The 21,355-nt window shown below is 45.8% G+C and overlaps 1 protein-coding gene across 1 annotated transcript in view; it reads right to left on the reverse strand.

Moving 5' to 3' along the window:
* LOC138511262 (aldo-keto reductase family 1 member A1-A-like) overlaps positions 1–21,355 on the reverse strand; it is a 253,297-nt gene that overhangs the window by 51,380 nt on the left and 180,562 nt on the right. The window contains exons 6-7 of the mRNA XM_069626813.1: positions 17,658–17,857; positions 434–506 (exon numbers count right to left, since the gene is read on the reverse strand). Of these exons, the coding sequence (XP_069482914.1) occupies positions 434–506; positions 17,658–17,857 (273 nt within the window). The remainder of the gene's footprint in view (positions 1–433; positions 507–17,657; positions 17,858–21,355) is intronic.

A 21,355-nucleotide genomic window follows, 5' to 3' on the forward strand; every position in this document is an offset into this window, starting at 1 on the left:
GGAAAAGGCCTTGGGTTTTTCACAGTTTACACTTCGCTTTTGCACTGTATGTGTAAAATGAGTAAACGCCACCTGACATTTATGCATGGGAGGTAGTGTTTACAATGGATTCCTATGGAATCCGTCTGCTTTTATAAAGCACTTGGATTCCATATGAATACATTGGTTTCAGGCCAGCGTGAAAATGTAATTCTGGTGTAAAACCAAGTGGAGGGGAAAAGGGAACCACAAAAATCCCCCAGAGTATGAATGGAAATGTTAAGACAGCTGTAACACATTTACTCCAGTCTTTTATACATTCATCCACGGACATTGAACTTCAAACATGAGCCCCTGTATGTTTACATAGGTTATAAACTTAAGTGATTTTTGAATTTGTATTACATACATATGTGTACATACAGGTAGGTACAAAGAAACTCTGGTCTCTTACCTGAAAGTTTTCCTCAATCCGTGAGGGATTTGAACTCTTTGGAATGCACACCACTCCGCGCTGCAGCTGCCACCTGTGACAATCCACACATTTCAAACATGAAATGAGAATGTGCAAATGTGTAGTCTCTTAATGAACACATAGTGTCAGAAAAGTAGTAAATGTGCGTGCTCTTTAAATCGGTTGCATGTTTCAATGCATCTAAACAGGCTAAGGAATGCATTTTATTACAGTTCAACACAAGATCCATAGAATATGAATTCAGCTAATGCAGCTTAGAGAAGATTTCATACCAATGATTATTGGAGACCAGGCCCTACTGTGGGGTCTGCAACCTGCAGTCATCCCAGATATACTTTTGTACTACAACACGCATGATCCCTTACCATTGACTCCTGGAATCTAGAGAGCCAAATGTTGGAGACATTTGGCCAATAGGATCCACAGGATTCTGGGGGACACATTTTCAAAACAAAGTGTTGCTGCAAATGATGAGATTTTCATCTCATCATTTGTGCCGAAAAAGATGCATCAATCTGGCTTCTGTAGTAAACACTCCACCAAGACGGCAATCATACGTCTCCAAATTACCCTCTGATGCTCACCACTCCACTATAGTCATCCCTTTGGACCATTCTTCCACTTTTGACACAACACCCCTCTCTCATCTACTCTTCAGGTCCTTTGGTTTTGCAAATATGATCTTGCCTGGATCACCTTCTACCTGGAAGGAAGATCCTTTAAAATCTCATGGAAATCTTATATAGATTTATTGTTTTCCTTTGTTCCAAAGTGCCATTTTAAACGTATATTTTAAAGTATATATTTTTAAAGTGCTTTTAGTCGTTTGTATTGACACTGTGCATTTTTTAACTGTGTTTCTTTGAATATATTTAGCCTCTGAAACTCCTAATCCCCCTTTTAGTGAACCGTCAAGTAGTACGAGTTAAAGCAGAGGCTGTCTGCCTTTCTGCACGTATTAGTAGGCAGCTTTAGACTACAATCCCCATCACGATTGTAGTCCGGAAGTAATTTCTAGGGAAACGCGGCACGAACGTGCCAGCGCGGACGTGTTTAGCCAGTCTGTGTCAGTCCGTGTCGGACGACGGACCAGCCTGGAAGCTCCCTAAGCCTCAAGGTAATTGAGGCATAAAGACAAAAAATATTGCCGCGTGAACGCTGTGGTATTTTATCATCAAGGAACCATGGTAAAAGCACAGAGTCAGCCATACTTGTTGGGGCACCTCTTCAAGCGACTCCCCTTACTCCCGACACTATTGTATGTTGTAGTCTGGGGACTCAGGGGTTACACACGGGATAGGGAACCGTATCAGGACCCATGCAAAAATAATCACCGTAATACGCCGCCCGTGGTGGGGGTGATTCTTATACCATGTAGTTGGACTGGTCCAATGTTGTAACTAACAATGGTCCCAGTGTAGGCTAGCTGGACAACACTGTGACTGCAAGGACCAGGAGGGCATAGTTGCGGACACCAGTCCAGCCTTGCCTCTGGGCCACTTGTCCTGTCTCCTACTCAATACACGATCTATGCTCAAACATTCCGTAGAAATAGCAGCACATATCGAAGAGAAAGATATCGATATTTGCGCCCTTACTGAAACATGGCCACATAGCTCCACGGGCCCCTCTCTCAATCTGGCGATTCCGGAAGGTTATTCCTTATTAAGAAGAGACAGGGCCTCCTGGAGGGGTGAGGGAGTGGCGCTGGTATTTAAATCACATATCACTATCTGGGGAACTCAATTAACATCACAGAAGGTATCGAATCCCTGCAGGTAAAGATAGGCGTAAATGCAGAGACTACTATTAATTTATTACTTATATATAGGTCACCATCTCATGTCGAAGATTTTGCCACCGCCCTATCCAACCATCTCATGGCATGTATTAAACCCCACACCAGATTCATTGTTTTGGGTGATCTTAATTACTGGCTTGGCCATCAAGATGATCCTAAAGGAGCAGACTTGGAATCTATTTTGGATTCCGTGGGCTTTGCTCAATATAATCGTCACCCCTCGCACCAACTGGGACATACTTTGGACTGGCTAGCAGCAGTTAATGTGCCCATAACATATTTAACCACTATGCCTTGTCCATGGTCAGATCACTATTTTGTAAACTTTGCAATCTGTTCAATTTTTCCAGTGAAACACAAAAGTAAAATATCTCCTCCCACGAAGGGGCGTAATTCCAAACTGCTTACTTTGGAACAGATTTCCCCATTGGGTAGACATTTGACAAATGATCAGCTCCCAGATTCAGCTCACAAACTTTCTGCAATCCTCACGGAAACCTTTGATGATATTACTAATCATCTAGCTCCGGAGAAAACAAGAAAACATAAACTAGTCCCCCCTAACAAATTCTGATTTACTCCTGCGCTATGTAAACAGAAAGTGGCTATGCGCAAACAGTATTTTGAATGGAAAACCAATTACTCCTTGGACCTGCTCCTTGGCTATCAAGAGGCATCCAGACTGTATAAAGCCGCCATTTTAGAGGCCAAGTAGAATTTCTTTAATGATAGGATCATTGCAGCAAGGTCGGAGGCCAAGGAGCTCTTTCAAATTCTCAATGAGCAAGAATTGACACCCGTCCTTGAGGTAAAGGAAGTCACAAAAGAAAATAATTGTGCCAGGTGATTCAAGCTGCCATGGGTGCCAAACTGCAGGGAATTAAAACTAATATTAGCCAGAAAAGGCCAATGCACTCTGGGAAAGTAACATCCCCGAATGCCAGGAGTACACCAGATGCCCCACTATTCCGGAATTTTCATTTTCTGCAATTACGCTGGAGGAACTGATGTAGGTGGTAAATCAACTGAAAACAACTACTTGCAGGGGTGATCCATTCTCTGCTATTATAATCAAAACTTGCCCCCCATACTGCTAGAGGCCATTCTTCAATTTGTGAACGCTTCTCTCAAAGAGAGCGTTGTACCAGATGGACTTGAACGCTCCTGGGTAACACCATTATTTAAAAAAAAGGGCCTCCCCAAAGAGGACCCATTGAATTATAGGCCTATCACGAACTCGGCTTTTCTGATGAAGATTCTGGACCGGATTGCCTATAACCAAATAGCCAAACACATATAAAGCCACCCTATCCTAAACTGCCGACAATCAGGCTTCAAAGCAGGGCATAGCATGGACAACGGCCTTCTGGAATTAAAATCTAGGCTCCTTTCTAACATAGACAAGCGAGAGACCACTATGCTCATGCTGTTGGACCTCTCAGTAGCATTTGACCTGGTTGACCACACGTTGTTGGTCACCAGGCTTGAACAAGTGGCAGCATTCTCCCCCAAAGCCTTGCAGTGGGTAGCTTCTTTTCTCAAAGCTGACACAATTCCAATCGAGTATGGAGTCCCGCAGGGAGCAAGCCGTTCGCCCTGTTTTTACATTTTCACTGTCCGCTTCTCCTCTATGCTGTTCCATGAAAACATCTGGTTCACCAATTTTGTGGATGATACGCAATGAATCATCCCCCTGACGTGAGAGCTTATGATTGTGGGATCCCTTAGTCGGATCTCCAAGCTCGACCCCAGGTATAGTAAATTCCAGCTTGGTGAAGTTAAAATAGACACCCTCAAAAAAAGTTAAGTCAGTAGGGGTGATTCTCGACCAACACCTCACCATGAAAGCACATTTGGGAAGTGTGGTTTCTGGTGCGGCTTATTACCTAAAACATTTTACACACCTTAGACCTATGATTTCCCATGCAAATGCAGAAACCTTGGCGAGAGCCATAGTAGGGGCCCAAATGGACTACTGTTGCAATCAGTTGACTTGCACCAGCAAAACGGAAATCAACAGACTGCAAGTTGTTCAAAATGGAGCAGTGACGGTAGTCACGGGTCTTACTAGACGGGACCATGTCACACCAGCCAGAAGAGCTCTACATTGACTACGTGTAGAGGCTAGAATCCATTATTGCCTCCTTCTTATCACCTTTAAGAGCCCTCTGGGGACTATGCCCCGCTACCTTAATGAATTGATCCGGCCCAAGAGTACCCCACGGGTCCTCAGGTCACAGGAGACTAAAATGCTAATAATTCCAAAAAGCAAGTCCAGGAAAGCTGAAAAAGGAGCTTTTGCCATAGCAGCCGCGACTGCCTGGAACTGCTTACCTCTGGACCTAAAGTTTGAAACAGAACTTGAGGCTTTCAAAGAAAGCTAAAAACCTGGTTATTTGATTAAAGCTCTCTTGAGTTGTAGCTCTTGACATCCCCGGTTGCCGACTCCTATTTGTTACTTGTTGTGTCAGTCTTGTCCGCGCCATCATGCTCACGGGCTCATTGCTGCGCAATACAAATGTATTAAAATAAAGTGCTCAGGCTTTCTCTAGCAATCTGTCACTGGATGGCTGTCCATTGCCTCATGAAGATTCCAATGCCATCCCTCCCCTATCCCATCTTCTTCCCATCTGACCTTCTTGCTGCCTCACTAAGGCTCCCAACCTTGGGGTCTGTGCTGAATCATGGGATCATGTCACTTCTCCCCAGGAGGGAGCCCTTACCTCTGAGGCTAGGGAGTTGAAGCCACTACCCAATATTCCCCCGTAGTGGTGGCAAAATACAGGACGACCTCACATGGAGAGACTCCCCTCATGGAGACAAGTGATCCCATTCCATGGCGGAAATCCCTAAGTCTGTAACCCTTGAGACTCCATCTGACAATACTACTATCTGCTATTGTGACAATTCTTCCCTTCCTTCTATAACATCTAACACTATATCTTTTGGTAGTACTTAGAAGAAGAAGAATTCTTAATGAGTCATAAAGAATACTCATCTGTCAGGTATTGGGGAGAGGAGGCCCCAAGGATTTCTAATGAAAGAATACATGACAGAAACAAACAAATTACTTTCATGCTATGCTGCGGAGGAACCAGCTGAGAGATATGAAGAGGGATGAGGGACTAACCAACGAGAGAGCCAGGTGCGCAACCTGGAAAGCATGGGAGATAAACATTTTGAGAGGGGACCGGAAGAAAGGTTATGCAGGGACCGTCGGTGGCAGGCTGAGGAAGTCCTTAGTGGGTCTAGTAGGAGCAGATTCCACTGCAAGTCCTGGAAAAAGAATCAGTGGCGTGACCTCAACAAGGTGGACCCTCTGGTCCAATAACTACACCGACACGGTGAAGAACAGAGGACCGCAGAGCTGCCGTGGAACAGAAGAAGCAGAGGAGAAGAGCCAGGGAAGCCGCCGATGAAGAGCCGAATCCCAGGGAGAACTGATGATGTGCTGCAGACCACAAGAAGGCAAAGGAAGGCACAGGAAATCCGGTAGGGGGACGGGGGTGGCAGACAGGAGAACTCTGGTGAATCTTCCTCTTCCCAGTGGCAGCAATAGGGCTATTGGGGAATGGAACATTGAGCTATGCATAGGGAGTTATCTCCCTCATTCCAGTGGCAGCAGCTAGGCTACTGTTGGAAATAAATGGAACCTTGACCTCGTCCCAGTAGCATTGGTAAGCTACTGAAGGAAAGAACTGTGTATTGTACCTGAGTAGTAATCTCCTTTATCCTAGTTGGGAGTTGTTGAAAGATACCAAGAGGGATATAACCAATGAGATATGCATTGAGAGTGATCTCCCTTGTCACAGCAGTGGGTGTTGAAATGCTAAAAGTAAACTAACCTTAGAAGGTGAAAGAAACCTGAGAAGAACCATTCCTCAGAGAAAGCAGGATTGTGTAACCAATAGGGGAGCTCTCAAGGAGGCCCAGAGAGAAATACAAGAATCAAGAAGACACTTGGCAAGAAAAGAAATTGAACCAGGAGAAGGGAGGCATACTCCTGGTAATTTCTAACATTGAAGAACTCACTTCTTGTAACATTTTATTTGAGCCTGTGGGGCTAACTTTCCCTGTCACCAGGAGAAGGAAGTCATTCACCTGGTACTCTATATGGTTTGTTTTGTTCTTAGTGGCAGGGCTAGGGCAGGAGTTTGGACAGGGGACTGTAATATTGTGTTGGATATTCATCCTGACGATGAGCCCCTTAGTTATCCTTTCCTTAAGTAGGGATTCCCCTTTAGAGTTAGGGGAAGATGGGCTTTGGTTTATTAATTTAATAAAAGTCTTTAACCAAATGCCACCTCTATGTCTGACTCCAGCGTGCCACAGGTCCGTTTTGATAGCAATCTCTGACTGCAAAAATGCATCACTACTACTGCCTCTGCTGCTCGTAGCAGCCTCCTCAACATTCAGAAAATGCATCCATATATTACTAACCACTTTGCAAAAACTCCTATCTCTGCTTTTGTGCTCTGCAAACATTGGTACTGCTCAAGCCTACTCCTTGGCCTCCCTCTCTACTCTTTCCTCCCTCAAGACACAGTCCTCCACCCGGCTACCTGCACTTTCTATCACCTATGCAGATCCTACCCCATTTCTAACTACCAGCAGCATGCTGGTTGGCTACCCATGCACAATTGTTCCCTTTTTCAGTTCCTTCTTCTAGTCTACAAAGCCATCAATTGACTTGCTCCTCAGGATTGGTAAGATTGTATCTCTTTTTACTCCTCATCTGGTTCCCTTCTCTGCTTCGGTCCTCCTCTGCACTCAACCTCACTGTCCCATGTCTCTCCCTGTGCATCCTCTCGTGTTCGTGTTCTCCCTGATCGCCCCCTAACCATCACAATCAAAGTCAGTGATGATATGCAGTCTTTCCATCGAAAAAAGATCCATAGACACTTTTCTATCGAAACGTATTGATTGAAATACCTTTCCATCGAAATTGATATTCATTGAAATTTTTTCATTGAATTTTGATGGAAAAGCATTTCATTCATTACATTTCGATGAAAAAAAATCCATAGACACTCTTTCCAATGGAAAGACTGCATATCATCACTGACTTTGATTGTGGGTTTGGGGGAGACCCCCCCCATTAAAAAATAAAATAAAAGGGTCAAGTGCACTCGCTGACACTACACAAGGTAGAGGGAGCAGTCCAGTGCTTAACCGCATGGATTGATTTCAGCACTGGACAGCTCCATCTTGTGTAGTGTTAGTGATTTTCCATTGAAAACTTCCATCTATTCATTTTGATGAAACAGTTTCGATGAATGTTCACTTTTAATTATATTAACAGTGATTCAATGGTAAAGTTTTCAATGGAAAAGCTTCGATGGAAATTATTTTCAATGCAAAAAAATCAATGGAAAGACATGTAACCGCCAGTGATTTCTTCAGATCCCTGCCACATATTCTAGTGATGCTTAACAATGTAATTCTACATATTTATAATTTATATAGTCCTCCTCTTTAGTTTGGTGAATGTTGCCTACCTGTTTTTATATATTGTTTTCTCTGTTTGTTTAGCTTTTCGCTTGTATATGTCCCACTCTTTTTTTGCTTTTCTTTTTACACACTCATGAACTGGCTCACCAGTCCTCATCTTTGTGCTATTGCACAGGCACACTTCGTGGGAAGGTCTCAGACATTTGTAAATATGTTATTGTAATTTCTGATAAAAATTGCCATCCCTGTTCTTCAAGTAAATGCAAAATAAATTTTAAAACACATGGGAAGAAATATACCACATTCGACTGCGCCTCTTTGGAACAGGCGCAGAGGGGTGCAGAATGTATGACCAGGAAATTCCTGCCTCTCTCAAGGAGTCTCCAGTGAGTATTATCCACATTGTCAGAACAAGGAGATCAAGAGAGGGTGAAAATCTTAATATATTTGCGAAGTTAGGTAAGTGGCCACAAGGACCATAGTGGTCATTAAATAATCAATAGCTTTCATTAGGTCTTGAAATGCGAGGGGCACCTTATGCTCCTCCTGCCTAGCCCTGGTTTGTATTTTCTGCAGAATGATAGCCACATATGTCACTACATCCCTGTTTGCAAGTCATTACAGGAGGAGTCAAACACTTGGCTTACCTCATTAAGAGCATCCCATGCACCAAGAACAGGAGAATTGAAGAACTTGGCCTGCAGGTCTGCCACAGGTTAGAGGTCATCAAGCTTCAACTAAATGGAGTTTCATCATGTGCAAAAGGGTGTAGCGGCATGGTCATTCCCCAACAGTCACCTACAACTCTCTAGGGGATAGGGGGAGCATGGTCTTATCATTTTCAGGATCCCACCCACCAGTGTGCCTGTATGGGTGCTAGTTTCGGGAGGAAGACACTAGGGCCCTCATTACAAGTTATGCCGGCAGCCATGCCGCAATTTGCGGCATGGCTGCCGGCAAAACCGCATCCGTGTCCGTGTCCTCGGAATGAGGACTTACCGGACCATTCTGAGTTTGGATGGCCCGGTAATTCCTCACTCGAGGATACGGACACGGTTCATCCCCATTCCCATTTCAGCCCCCATAGGGCTGAATGGGAGAGGGAGTAAACAACGGGCCATTACGAGATGGCCCGTTGTTTGCTCCCTCTTCCCCTCGCGGGACCCGGTATGCACGCCTGGTTTTCCCAGGCGTGTTTAACGTGTCCTGCAAGGGGAACTTGTAATGTGGCGGAACGGGTTGAACGGCGCCGCAGCCTTTTACGGCGCCGTTTAATCCGTTCCGCCAGGGTCGTAATGAGGCCCTATGTGTGACCCGACATCACTTTTGAATGCCACGTTGAACACGGCTAGTGATGTCAATCACTACGTGGGATACTCAGAATGGTACATAATCTGAAACACCACCAGGGAGTGGTCAGTGAATGCTCAGGGAAAGATGTATCATTAAAAAACTGTGTGACACTAAGAAGGGACTAAGATGAGATCAATCCTGTTATACATATAACATAATGTGCCGAGGACTAGAATGAGTATTAACAGGAGTCAGGGTGCAGCACCCTCCAAGCAGCTACCAGACCCAAAGCACACAGTGTAGATTCAGATCGTGCACATGCCCAGTTTAATCCTGATATTTCTTTAAACGACTGGCACTTCTTGCTGTCCAAGGTAGATGGTTGTTGGCATATGCCCCCCTGAGTTATCTTTGGCATCACAGTTGGCACAAAGGCACCGATCCATGGCTTATGTGTTAATACGCATCTCATTTGGTATCTACAGCACTATAATGTCTTCACCTGTCCCGGTCGGCAGACAGGGACCACCATGTTGATGACTGGTAGGCGGACATCCCCCTCACTTCGATATGTCATGTATTGTATTGTAATGTATTTGTCATTTATATAGCACCCTTTCCCCATTTGTATGACTTCAATGTGTTTTGTGGTTGGAACGCCATTGGTGACAGGAGTCAATGTCTAGGAGGTTCTAAGAGTTTAAATTAAAAGATGCTTGTGTGCATTTTTGCCAGGTTAGGACTTAGGTGGGCTGGCTAGGCTCCAGTAAGTAGGCCAGAGGTTGGGCACATTGATGGGTGCTGTTGGTGGTTTAGGACAGAGTGCTAGTGCTGAAGACTCGATGTGTGCCCATCTAGACCAAATTTCTTTTAGTTGGTGTCACTGTATCCTAATGGCAGAGGTGTTGAGGTACGTCAGGGGTTTCAGTGTGGATGGCTATGTGTGCTGCTAGACCGGAATAGCATTCTAGGATGCATGGATGGGTGGCCGTGCACACGGATATTATTACAAACCACACAAACTACCATTTGATTAGAAAGAAGGAACATAGTCCAATAAATAAACACAAACTCTAATATAAATGGTTTACTCTTTTAGTTCTTATAATTCTATCCAAACATTACACACTATTTACACACTGTCTGATAGGTCCTTCTTGTTGCATATAGCACTGGCTCTCTGGGCGAGATATATGCACGTGGAAAGTAAAGGGGTTGTAGACAGGAGGGTGCGGCCAGACCTGGGGGGAGATTGTTCTAACTAGCATGGAGGAATATCCAGCGCTTGTGAGCCAATGAAAGAGGTTAATACTGACTGTTCTAGGTACCAGGGAAGACTCGGACACATTTAAAACTCTGAAAGAGGCTTAAGGTGTATTGGCCTTAGTGTACACACTGGAGGAATTCATAGCAACTGAAGTGCACCTATTCGCTGAGGTGCACTGGGCCAGACCAGGACATCGACAGTCCCTCTCTAGGGTAGCTTCATATGGGATTTGAGGTCCAAGCCATCGAGTGCATGAAACATGGGGACTCCTCGCTTTTCTAGCACAGGGGTGGCTCTAGGTAATTTTTGAGTAGCATCAATGGGACCTTACCTTTCCTTGGTCTGGTTACAACACTGCCTTGAAAAGAAGAAATCATGAAAGAAAGCTGCCCATCTTCTCATTGCTCCGAGTTTTTTCTCTTTTCTAACACAAGGACGCTCCAAAGGGCTGTGCCTCCGCACCCACTCTCTGGATTAAGCAGTCTGCGTTGGCACCTATCATTTGGCGAATGGCATCACCGTCCTGATATGAAGCAGAGGGCCCAGGGTGATCACTATTTGAAACACTCTTACATGGGATCCTGAAACTTCTTTCTGGAACTGGGCTCTTCAAGCAGAATGGATGACTGACCACTCAGATGTCATGAATGACATCCTCGGGGCCCCAGAGGGCGTTTCCATTTGTGTCGATGTCTGGTCCATGGTGCCACCCTACCTCTGGTCCATATTATCCAGATGCAAAAACACATCTCCCACCATCTTCTTCCTCCACAGTTTCCAGGTGGAAAGACGAGGGATTTGTGGATCAGAGTAATTTCCCCCTGGAGTTCGACTAGAAGGAGATGAAATAGGTAGTGCCCCCAGGATCGGGAAAATATGTCATTGACAGAGATGGGGGTCTTCCGTCATGTTGGTTGTAGTGTCCTCCTGATCACGTGCATGATCAGCTGATAGGGAAGGGCGCCGGAAGGCAGGGGAACGGGGTGGGTTGACGTGGAGGAGGCAGTTCTGTTACAAGTGGAAGTGCGCAGAATAAAGAAGCCCATAATGCAGCGTGGTGTCCGCGTGTTCATAAATATGTATGATGCCATGTGGGAGGCTGCGGCTAACATAGGAACACCTGACATTGGCCATTAAAGGAATCTCATCGTACCCGCTGGTGCGAGCGCTGGAGGTGGCATGCTGCACATGTGCCGGAGGAGGCGCGCCGAAACTGAATGTATCGGAGCCCTGCTGACGCAGTATTGAGCAGCTATATGCTGTGAAGGTTGCGCGGGAGTGCGCACTGGTTGGAGAGCAAGACATCAGTCTAAAGGTACGCTCGCCCACAGCAGCATGCCCAACAGTGCGCATGAGAAGCAACGTGCATGAATCATACATACTATTGTGACTTTGATCCATCAAGGGCCAGTAATATCCCTGCTGAGTCAATCTAACACACACTGTGGAGGAGGGGAGAGAACAATCCAGCCTCCACCCTCATTCTGGAAACTCAAGCTGCTAAATACCGACACAGTTGAGGCAGTAGGGGGTACCTGGGTCACATTAAACATTTCATCCTGCAGGGTGACCCCACTAGTCCACCAGTGCACAGTACAAGTACAAACCTACAATTTCACAGCCTGCATAGCACAAATAGAACCCGGCAGTGTCACTGCCATATACTCGTAGCCATGGACAAATACTCCTGCTACCCCGACAAGCAGACAGTGGCTTCCACAGCGGCCTATCACACCATCCCTGCACTGGATAGGATGTTCACGGTGTATGGAGTACCACGAGTAGTAACATCCGATAAAGGTTCCCCATTCACGGGACAGGACTTCAAGACATTTGCTGAGTACATCGGTTTCAGACATAAAAGCATTACTACGCTGCGGCTGCAAGCCAAAGGGACAGTAGAACACTTCATGCACAACGTCAAAAGCACAGTCCAGATTGCCCATTTAACTGTAGAACCAGTGGAGAAGATTCTCTATCAACTCTTGAGAGACTGTAGAAATACTCCACATAGCACCACGGGGAAGACTCCATTGGTGGTCATGTTTGCGCGAACCATCAGAACTCGATTATCACACATCACACTGCCTGAGGAAGGATACTCAGAAGACCAGGAGGTGAGAGAGAGAGATGATTTTGCTAAAGCAGATATGAAGCACCATGCTGACACAAGACGGAAAGCAAGGGAAGAAAACCTCCAAGAAGGAGATACCGTCATTGTAAGGCAATATCGCCCTCACAAACACACTGCAGCGTTCAGCAGTGCCCTGCTGATTGTCAAAAGAGTCAAAAACTCACTGATAATGGCAAGGAACAGGCAGTGGCAAATAACCTGGAATTCATTGCTTTTCCAGAGGTTTCCAGAGACACTGGAGGGAGAATCACAGAGAGGTGATGCAGAAACTAAGGCGTCAGAAGAACCCTACGACAGTGATTGACAAGAGGCTGATGGCGAATTTTGAAGCCCTCCAGAACATTCCAGCCCTGATAGAGTTCTAGAGGCTCCACCAGGATGGCCACAGAGAGCCCAAAACAAGCCAAAGAGCCTGATTGAGGAAATGGAGTAAAGTTTAACTTCATGTTTAAAAAGGGGGGTTGTAGTGTCCTCCCGATCACGTGCATGATCAGCTGATAGGTGAGGGTGCTAGACGACACAGGGAACGGGGTGGGCGGAAGGGGAGGAGGCAGTTCAGTTACAAATGGTAGTGCGAAGAATAAAGTAGAGCATAATGCAGCCTGGTGTCTGGGCCTTATTAAATATGTATGGGGCTGTGTGAGAGGCTGCGTCTAACATGATATCAACACCCAACATCAGTGTTCATGTAGTTCTAATTCTAGTCATGGAGATCCCAAACAGCAAGTTGCCCGTAACCAGTATGTTGTGTGTGTGTGTGTGTTGGTGTGTTTTCTGTGAGAAATTTGAAAAAATGTAAATGCCACACCACCCTGTACTGAGTAGCCTACATCCCCTACCCACCATGGCACCCTACAACTAGCAGAAATAACTCTCCTAGCTGGTGCCACTGGAAGCGAGCACCATGTAGGTCTTCAGTAAGGCCGCATGACCTAACAAATGTTTGCAACAAACAATAGATGATGCCTGTAATCGATTTCCAGAAATGAGACTTCAAAGGCTGCAAAGAAGAGTTTATTATGGCCTTAACCCCCGCTGTTGGGGGCGCAGACATGGAGTTTAACGGCCTGCCAGCCTGAGCCTAGGTAGGCCAGAGTGGAGCAAAGGCCTTAGCTAGGGCTGGGGGCGGTGAAAGGCCATGTTCACACCCCACAGTGTGGGTGAAAGCCATTCGCACCCCAGGGTTTATCTGACTACCGGTGAAGCAGAAGAAAGAAAAAGGGAAAAAAAAACATAAACAAAAGTCAACAGACTGAAAAGAGAGTCGGAAGGCGATCCCTACTTAGAATTAAACAAAAAAGATTTCAGAACTTTTCGAAAATAGGGATGCTTAGTGATGGTCCAAACGGACAAAGGAATAGCGTTACATAAGGCGGTGGCAGCGATGGAAGAAGCTCTACCACCCAGAGTGGATTTACGAAACCGGTGAAATTGAAGCAGGAAAGCAGGAAACGATTTGCTGACTGAATAGTCAGAGAAGGAAAATACCTTTAAATTTTATGACAAAGTTAGGAGGCTCCGAATCCACGAAAGGCCCGATGGACCAGGCATAGGACTTTAATACGCCGTTGAATCTGGAGCCAATGAAGCTTTTGACGGACAGCCGAAGTCTGGGTAAACTTAGCAAGCCCACCCGCTCACCAGGCAGCAGAATCCTGCACGACTTGCAAATCCTTAAGAATAGTTTTAGGCTGCACAAACAATGTTGCGTTGCAATAATCCAGGGTGACAATCACTGCAGTGGCCACCACCATCCCCCGCAGTTTCGCTGGTATGAATGGGATGGACCTGCATCTGACCTTGATCTGAGGTTCAACAGAGAAGATACAATCTTAATGCCAAGATTTTCCACAGTGTCGACTGGGGTGAGTAGATGGCACAAAAAGGGAGGCCAAAAGGCAGCTGACCAGGGTGAGACCTCACTTATAAGCACCAAGGACCATGACCTCCATCTTTTCTGCATTAAGCTTGAGACAGTTCTTCTGCATCCATCCCTGATGTCCGGCAGACAACTGCGGAGACGACTAGCAGCGTGTTCCCGATCACGGTTTACACGCAAAACCAGTTGCGTGTCATCAACGTAAGAATAGAATCTACAGCCATGTGCATGAATGATTTTAGTCAGACGAAGCAGGTAAATAGTGAACAAAAGAGGGGAGATTGTCAATCCCTGCGGGATCCCACATGTAAGAGGGGCAGACACAGAAGAAAAAGGAAGCAACAAAAGTGATTGTGTCCTAGCTGACAGAAAAGCCCAGCCATATGCAAATTAGTCGGGTAATGCCACCAATGGTAGGTCCCCGGCCCAAACTGCTAGGCCAGGTCCCCTCTGCATGGAAACACAAGCACCCCCAGACATGTTTTTGTCTTGTTGGGCCTTATCAGTGAGGTGCCGCTTGCTTCCCTATGGGACAGCGAGCAAGGGACCCACGTCTGGGCATACCCTCTCTCAGATAGGGAGACAAACTACAACCAAAAAAGTGATGCGTGGAATGTTTTGAATATATCTGAACTACTGGCACTGCTCTGGGCAACCTTCCACACAACTGTTTTTTAGCCCATCTGCACCATTGGAAAAGGGGTCCAGCCATATGAAAATTAGTCAGGTACTGCCACCAATAGTAGCAAAGCAGCCCAAACTGCTGGGCAAGATCCCCTCTGCATGGAAACACAAGCAACCCCAGACATGTTTGGCTTTGTTGGGCGCCCTCAGTGAGGTGCAGCTTGGTTCCCTATGGTGCAGTGAGAAGGGAGTAACATCTGGGCATACCCTCTTTCACATAGGGAAACAAACTGCAACCAGAAAAGTGATGGGTGGAAGGTTTTGAAAAAATCTGAACCACTGGCAATGCTCTGTGCAACCTTCCAAACCACCGTTTTTTAGCCCATCTGTGTCATTGCAAAAGGGGTCCAGCCATATGGAAATTAGTCAGGTACTACCACCAATTGTAGCAGATCAGCCCGAACTGCTAGGCTAGGTCCCCTCTGCATGCAAACACAAGCAACCCCAGACATGTTTTGGCCTTGTTGGGCCTCCTTGGTGAGGTTCAGCTTGGTTCCCTGTGGCACAGCAAACAAGGGACCCATGTCTGGGCATACGCTCTCTCATTCAGGGAGACAAACTACAACCAAAAAAGTGATGGGTGGAAGGTTTTGAATAAATCTGAACCACTGGCACTTCTCTGGGCAACTTTCCACACCACCGTTTTTTAGCCCGTCTGCGCCACTGCAAAAGGGGTCCAGCTAGCTGGCCCTAGAGACCCAAGCTACTCCTCACTGATGAGGCCCATCAAGGCCGAAACATGCCTGGGGATGCATGTGGTTTCGTGCAGAAGGGATGTGATCATGCGGTTTGGGCTGGACTGTCTCTTTTGGGGTGGGACAAATCCTGATTTGCATATGGTCTTTCCCCTTCTGTAATGGCTTGACAGGGGAAATACGATGGTCTGGAGGGTTGCCCACAGCAATGCCAGTGGTTAAGATTCATTCTAAACCTTCCAGCCATCACTCCTTTTGTTTTGCTTTTGCTAAAGTGCAGCCCAGGCGCTGTGAGCAGAATGCCGGATGGCAGCAGGAGGTTCAGGGTGGTAAGTAACGGAGCCCCCAGCTCTTGCACAGGTGAGTCTTTCTGGTTTGGATCCTGGAACCCCCTGTATTAGCGGAGCAAGAAGTGCTGGATTAATCAAGGGTACGCAGTGGTAGGCCGCCATGTTGAATCTGAATGGGCTAGGTGTCTGGCAAGCATGCACAGTGGCAGAAGCCCGTCAACATTGCACATGCAGGTGTCTTTTCTTTGAGATATGATCCCCTTTTCCCCCCTGAGGTTCTCAGAAAGTTCCATCAAAAGACAGGATCCGGCATTGCCTGCCTTCACCTTTATTCCATAACTAGCATCGGCGGTGCAAGGCGGTTGGCATTGTCTTGATGTGAGCGGGCGATGTTGACCGACATGGATAGGACGGCCCCTGACAGGCCAACAAACTGCTTGTTACTTGTTTATGTTGAAAATAAACTGAAGGGTTGCATGGAAGTGGAGGAATTATACCACCTTCCTCTCCCCTACCCCCAATTAAAGTCTGGAATCACAAATATAAAGAAATAATGAATGCTAAACAGCGTATAACAATACGCCCGTGACATTTCTCATAACTTTCCGTAAACACTGTGAGTTATAAGTACCAACCACTGTGCTCAATCTATGGCTAGATGTTGAGACAGAATGGTGCATCCGCTGGTGGGCGCGTTGCCTTCACATATGAAGTTGTGGCTAACAAGCACCAAACTGGTCAATTTCAAAACTAGAAAAAGGTAACAAATAACCAATTTCTAACATGTTAAATGGATCTACCGAATCTTACCATTGAGGCATAAATGGACGATGCTGCCTGGTGTTCATCAACACAGAATTAAGATCACCCTCCTTTGGGACAGTGTGTATAAGGTATAAATGTATTTACACCAACAAAGAAAAGGCTCTAAGACAACAATGAAAAACAAAGACATACAAGACTGGGTTTGTAAAACTTCAGTGGAACACAGCCTATTGTGTGTTGGCGTAGGCAGAGAAGTAACATCTTGTCCTCACGTCTTGCAGCTATTGTTATGGAAAAAAAATGGTGATCTGCACAACGTCAAATTTCAGATTGCAACAGGACCTTGAACCCCATTCTCCTCCTTCCATGCATCCGTACCCCTCCCCACACCCCACATCTTAATATTCAATAATAGATGTACCCTTAAACCCCCGTCCCCTAGATAAATGCCGCAGCAAATGTGGTGAAACAGCTGGTTACCATATGCAGTGAAATGACTGTGGCTAGATGATGTGACAGTCAAGCATTCCAATGCGGTGACATGTCAAGAAGGGTCATTGCTTGAGGCTATTCATGGGGTTATAACACTATCCCCTAGGTAACACTATTGTACCTAAAATGACTCTTCCCATTTTTCAATCAGCAAAATAATGTATCACATTTTTAGATCCTTCTTAACTAAAAATGTGTTATGATGTCCTTAAGCATTTTTAGCAACACATGCAATCCCCTCTTTTACATGTCAACAATAATACACAATCTGTCAGTTCCACTCCTCACTTCCACGATGAAAAATGCCATTTCCCTCAGGCCCACAGAATGTAAAATGGGAGAACAGCACACTTACTGGAAAGCAGATCATTGTTTGTAAACGCCTCTTCGTTTCGTGGGTTGACTTTCAGAAGCGTACTTTACATTTTAAGGTCATATTTAAGGAGATTTACCGTAGAATTAGTTGCGCCGGCGACTTGCCGTACTTTCGGGCCAAGTGTAGAAGTTGTGGGACGTCCATGAGTTTGTGTTCATCTGGTTTGGCCCAGGGTCGATGTGCAGAGCCGAGTGGACTGTAGGCCGTGAGGATGATCCCTCGGTCCCTGCAGTGCTCCAACAGCTCTTTCTGGTTCAGGTATGGGTGACACTCCACCTGCCAGGACAATGGCAAAACGTAAAACGTAGATGGGCAAGAGATAGTCCAGACCTATAAGATACCGGTTCCTCCTTTACTCCTGCCTGACAAGTGCCCTTGTGAAATGTGGTAGAGCAAGAGAGAGTCCTGACATGTAAAACAGACATTCCCTGCTCAACTTCTACCTGGTAAAGGGACCTTGTGAAATGTGGCAGAGCAGGAGAGAGTCCTGACATGTAAAACAGACATTCCCTGCTCTACTTGTACCTGGTAAAGGGACCTTGTGAAATGTGGCAGAGCAGGAGAGAGAACAGACATTCCCTGCTCTACTTCTACCTGGTAAAGTGACCTTGTGAAATGTGGCAGAGCAGGAGAGAGTCCTAAAGGGACCTTGTGAAATGTGGCAGAGCAGGAGAGAGTCCTGACATGTAAAACAGACATTCCCTGCTGTACTTCTACCTGGTAAAGTGACCTTGTGAAATGTGGCAGAGCAGGAGAGAGTCCTGACATGTAAAACAGACATTCCCTGCTGTACTCCTACCTGGTAAAGGGACCTTGTGAAATGTGGCAGAGCAGGAGAGAGTCCTGACATGTAAAACAGACATTCCCTGCTCTACTTCTACCTGGTAAAGGGACCTTGTGAAATGTGGCAGAGCAGGAGAGAGTCCTGACATGTAAAACAGACATTCCCTGCTCTACTTCTACCTGGTAAAGGGACCTTGTGAAATGTGGCAGAGCAGGAGAGAGAACAGACATTCCCTGCTCTACTTCTACCTGGTAAAGTGACCTTGTGAAATGTGGCAGAGCAGGAGAGAGTCCTAAAGGGACCTTGTGAAATGTGGCAGAGCAGGAGAGAGTCCTGACATGTAAAACAGACATTCCCTGCTGTACTTCTACCTGGTAAAGTGACCTTGTGAAATGTGGCAGAGCAGGAGAGAGTCCTGACATGTAAAACAGACATTCCCTGCTGTACTACTACCTGGTAAAGTGACCTTGTGAAATGTGGCAGAGCAGGAGAGAGTCCTGACATGTAAAACAGACATTCCCTGCTGTACTCCTACCTGGTAAAGGGACCTTGTGAAATGTGGCAGAGCAGGAGAGAGTCCTGACATGTAAAACAGACATTCCCTGCTGTACTTCTACCTGGTAAAGGGACCTTGTGAAATGTGGCAGAGCAGGAGAGAGTCCTGACATGTAAAACAGACATTCCCTGCTGTACTTCTACCTGGTAAAGGGACCTTGTGAAATGTGGCAGAGCAGGAGAGAGTCCTGACATGTAAAACAGACATTCCCTGCTGTACTTCTACCTGGTAAAGGGACCTTGTGAAATGTGGCAGAGCAGGAGAGAGTCCAGACATGTAAAACAGACATTCCCTGCTGTACTTCTAACTGGTAAAGGGAGTCCTGACATGTAAAACAGACATCCCCTGCTGTACTTCTACCTGGTAAAGGGACCTTGTGAAATGTGGCAGAGCAGGGGAAAGTCCAGACATGTAAAACAGACATTCCCTGCTGTACGTCTACCTGGTAAAGTGACCTTGTGAAATGTGGCCGAGTCGAGAAATGCCCATGCTATTCTTATTTCCTCCAGGCAAAAGGACATTGTGAAATATGGCAGGGCAAGAAAAAGTCCAGACATGTAAAATATTCCCTCCTTCCTGATAAAAGTGATCTTGTGAAACGTGGAAGAGGAAGAGAAAGTCAACACCAATAACATAGACTTGTCCTCCATTCCCACATGTTATTGGGATTTGCAACACACACTGCTGCCATTTGCATGATCTCCAGTCACCTTTGTGGATTGGAAATGGCAAGAGGAGGTCTAAAGGGGTTTGGAGAGGTAAAAGACAAGAAGTTGTAGTCCCTGTTCGTGCTTGTAGAACCAGAAGCAACTGGTTTTCTAGGTGGGTATTGATTTGTACACCATTTTGTCATTTTGATGTTAGGTGGGAGGTTCAAAGTGCTTGACTTGTCAGAGTATTAGTTCAGCGGTGAGGTTTGTACGTTGATTCGAGAGATGTAGAGTTGTGAAGTGTCTAGGCAAAGGGAGCCGTTTGTGTTGGCGGCATTGCTGTGCATGTGCTGAGTGACAGAGGTGGAGTATGAGGTTGTTAGTGGGTTTCTTAGGGATCCCTAGATGTGGCCCACAATGAGTAAAATAAACACCCAATGCAGTTCCCTTTCTTAGGGATACTTAGATATGAAGCACAATAGAGGACAATGAAGACACAATGAAGTGCATTTTCTTAGGGATACAAAGATGTAAGAAATCATGTACAAACATGCAATGTGTTTTCTCAGGGATACCTACACACAACCACAACAAAGCACAAACATAGACAAAGGTGCTTTCTCATTGGCACCTTGATGTGCAACCAACAGGGCACAACATAGAGATAATGAAATGCACTTTCTTTGGGATCCCTAGATGTGAGACACCCTGCAGAGCAATGCAATGTAATTTCTTAGGGATCTCTGGAATGGAACTCAATAGAACACAGTGTAGACACAATGCAATGCACACTCTTAAGGGACCGCTAGATATGAGCCCCATAGAGCACAGTAAAGTGCATCAGGCTTTCTTAGGGATAACTGGCTGTGAAACATAACAGGGCAGAACAATGCAGTGTGCTTTCTTAGGGATCCCTAGATGTGAGACACCCTGTAGAACATTGCAATGGGCTTTCCTAGTGATTAATAGATGTGAGACACCCTGTAGAACAATGCAATGTGCTTTCCTAGTGATTAATAGATGTGAGACACCCTGTAGAACAATGCATCAGGGATCCATAGACGTGAGACACCCTGCAGAACAAAGCAATGTGCTTTCTCAGGGATCCATAGACGTGGGACACCCTGCAGAACAAAGCAATGTGCTTTCTCAGGGATCCATAGACGTGGGACACCCTGCAGAACAAAGCAATGTGCTTTCTCAGGGATCCATAGACGTGAGACACCCTGCAGAACAAAGCAATGTGCTTTCTCAGGGATCCATAGACGTGAGACACCCTGCAGAACAATGCAACGTGCTTTCATAGATGTGAGACACCCTGTAGAACAATGCAACGGGCTTTCTTAGGGATCTATAGATGTGAGACACCCTGTAGAACAATGCAATGTGCTTTCTTAGGAATACCTGGAATTGAACGCAATAGATCACAGCGTAGACACAATGCAATGCACTTGCTAAGGGACAGTTAGATGTAAGTCCCATAGACCACAGGATAGTGCATTGAGCTTTCTTAGGGATAACTGGCTGTGAAACATAACAGGGCAAAATATAGAACAATGCAGTGTGTTTTCTTAGGTATAGCCCAATATGTGAACACAATAGAGCGCAATAAAGAAATACTCCTCTGTGATTTATAAGTGATGTCCAGATGTGCAACACCATGCAGAAGAATGCAATGCACTTTCTACGGGATACCCAATTGCGAACCCAGATGCGAGACAGAATGTAGAGTGCAAGCTAGAGGAATGAAATGCAATTTTCTAGGTACAATAATAAAGCAATAT

This window comes from Ambystoma mexicanum, chromosome 6p (genome assembly GCF_040938575.1).
Source record: "Ambystoma mexicanum isolate Mex_15411 chromosome 6p, UKY_AmexF1_1, whole genome shotgun sequence".
In the NCBI taxonomy this organism is placed as follows: Eukaryota; Metazoa; Chordata; class Amphibia; order Caudata; family Ambystomatidae; genus Ambystoma; species Ambystoma mexicanum.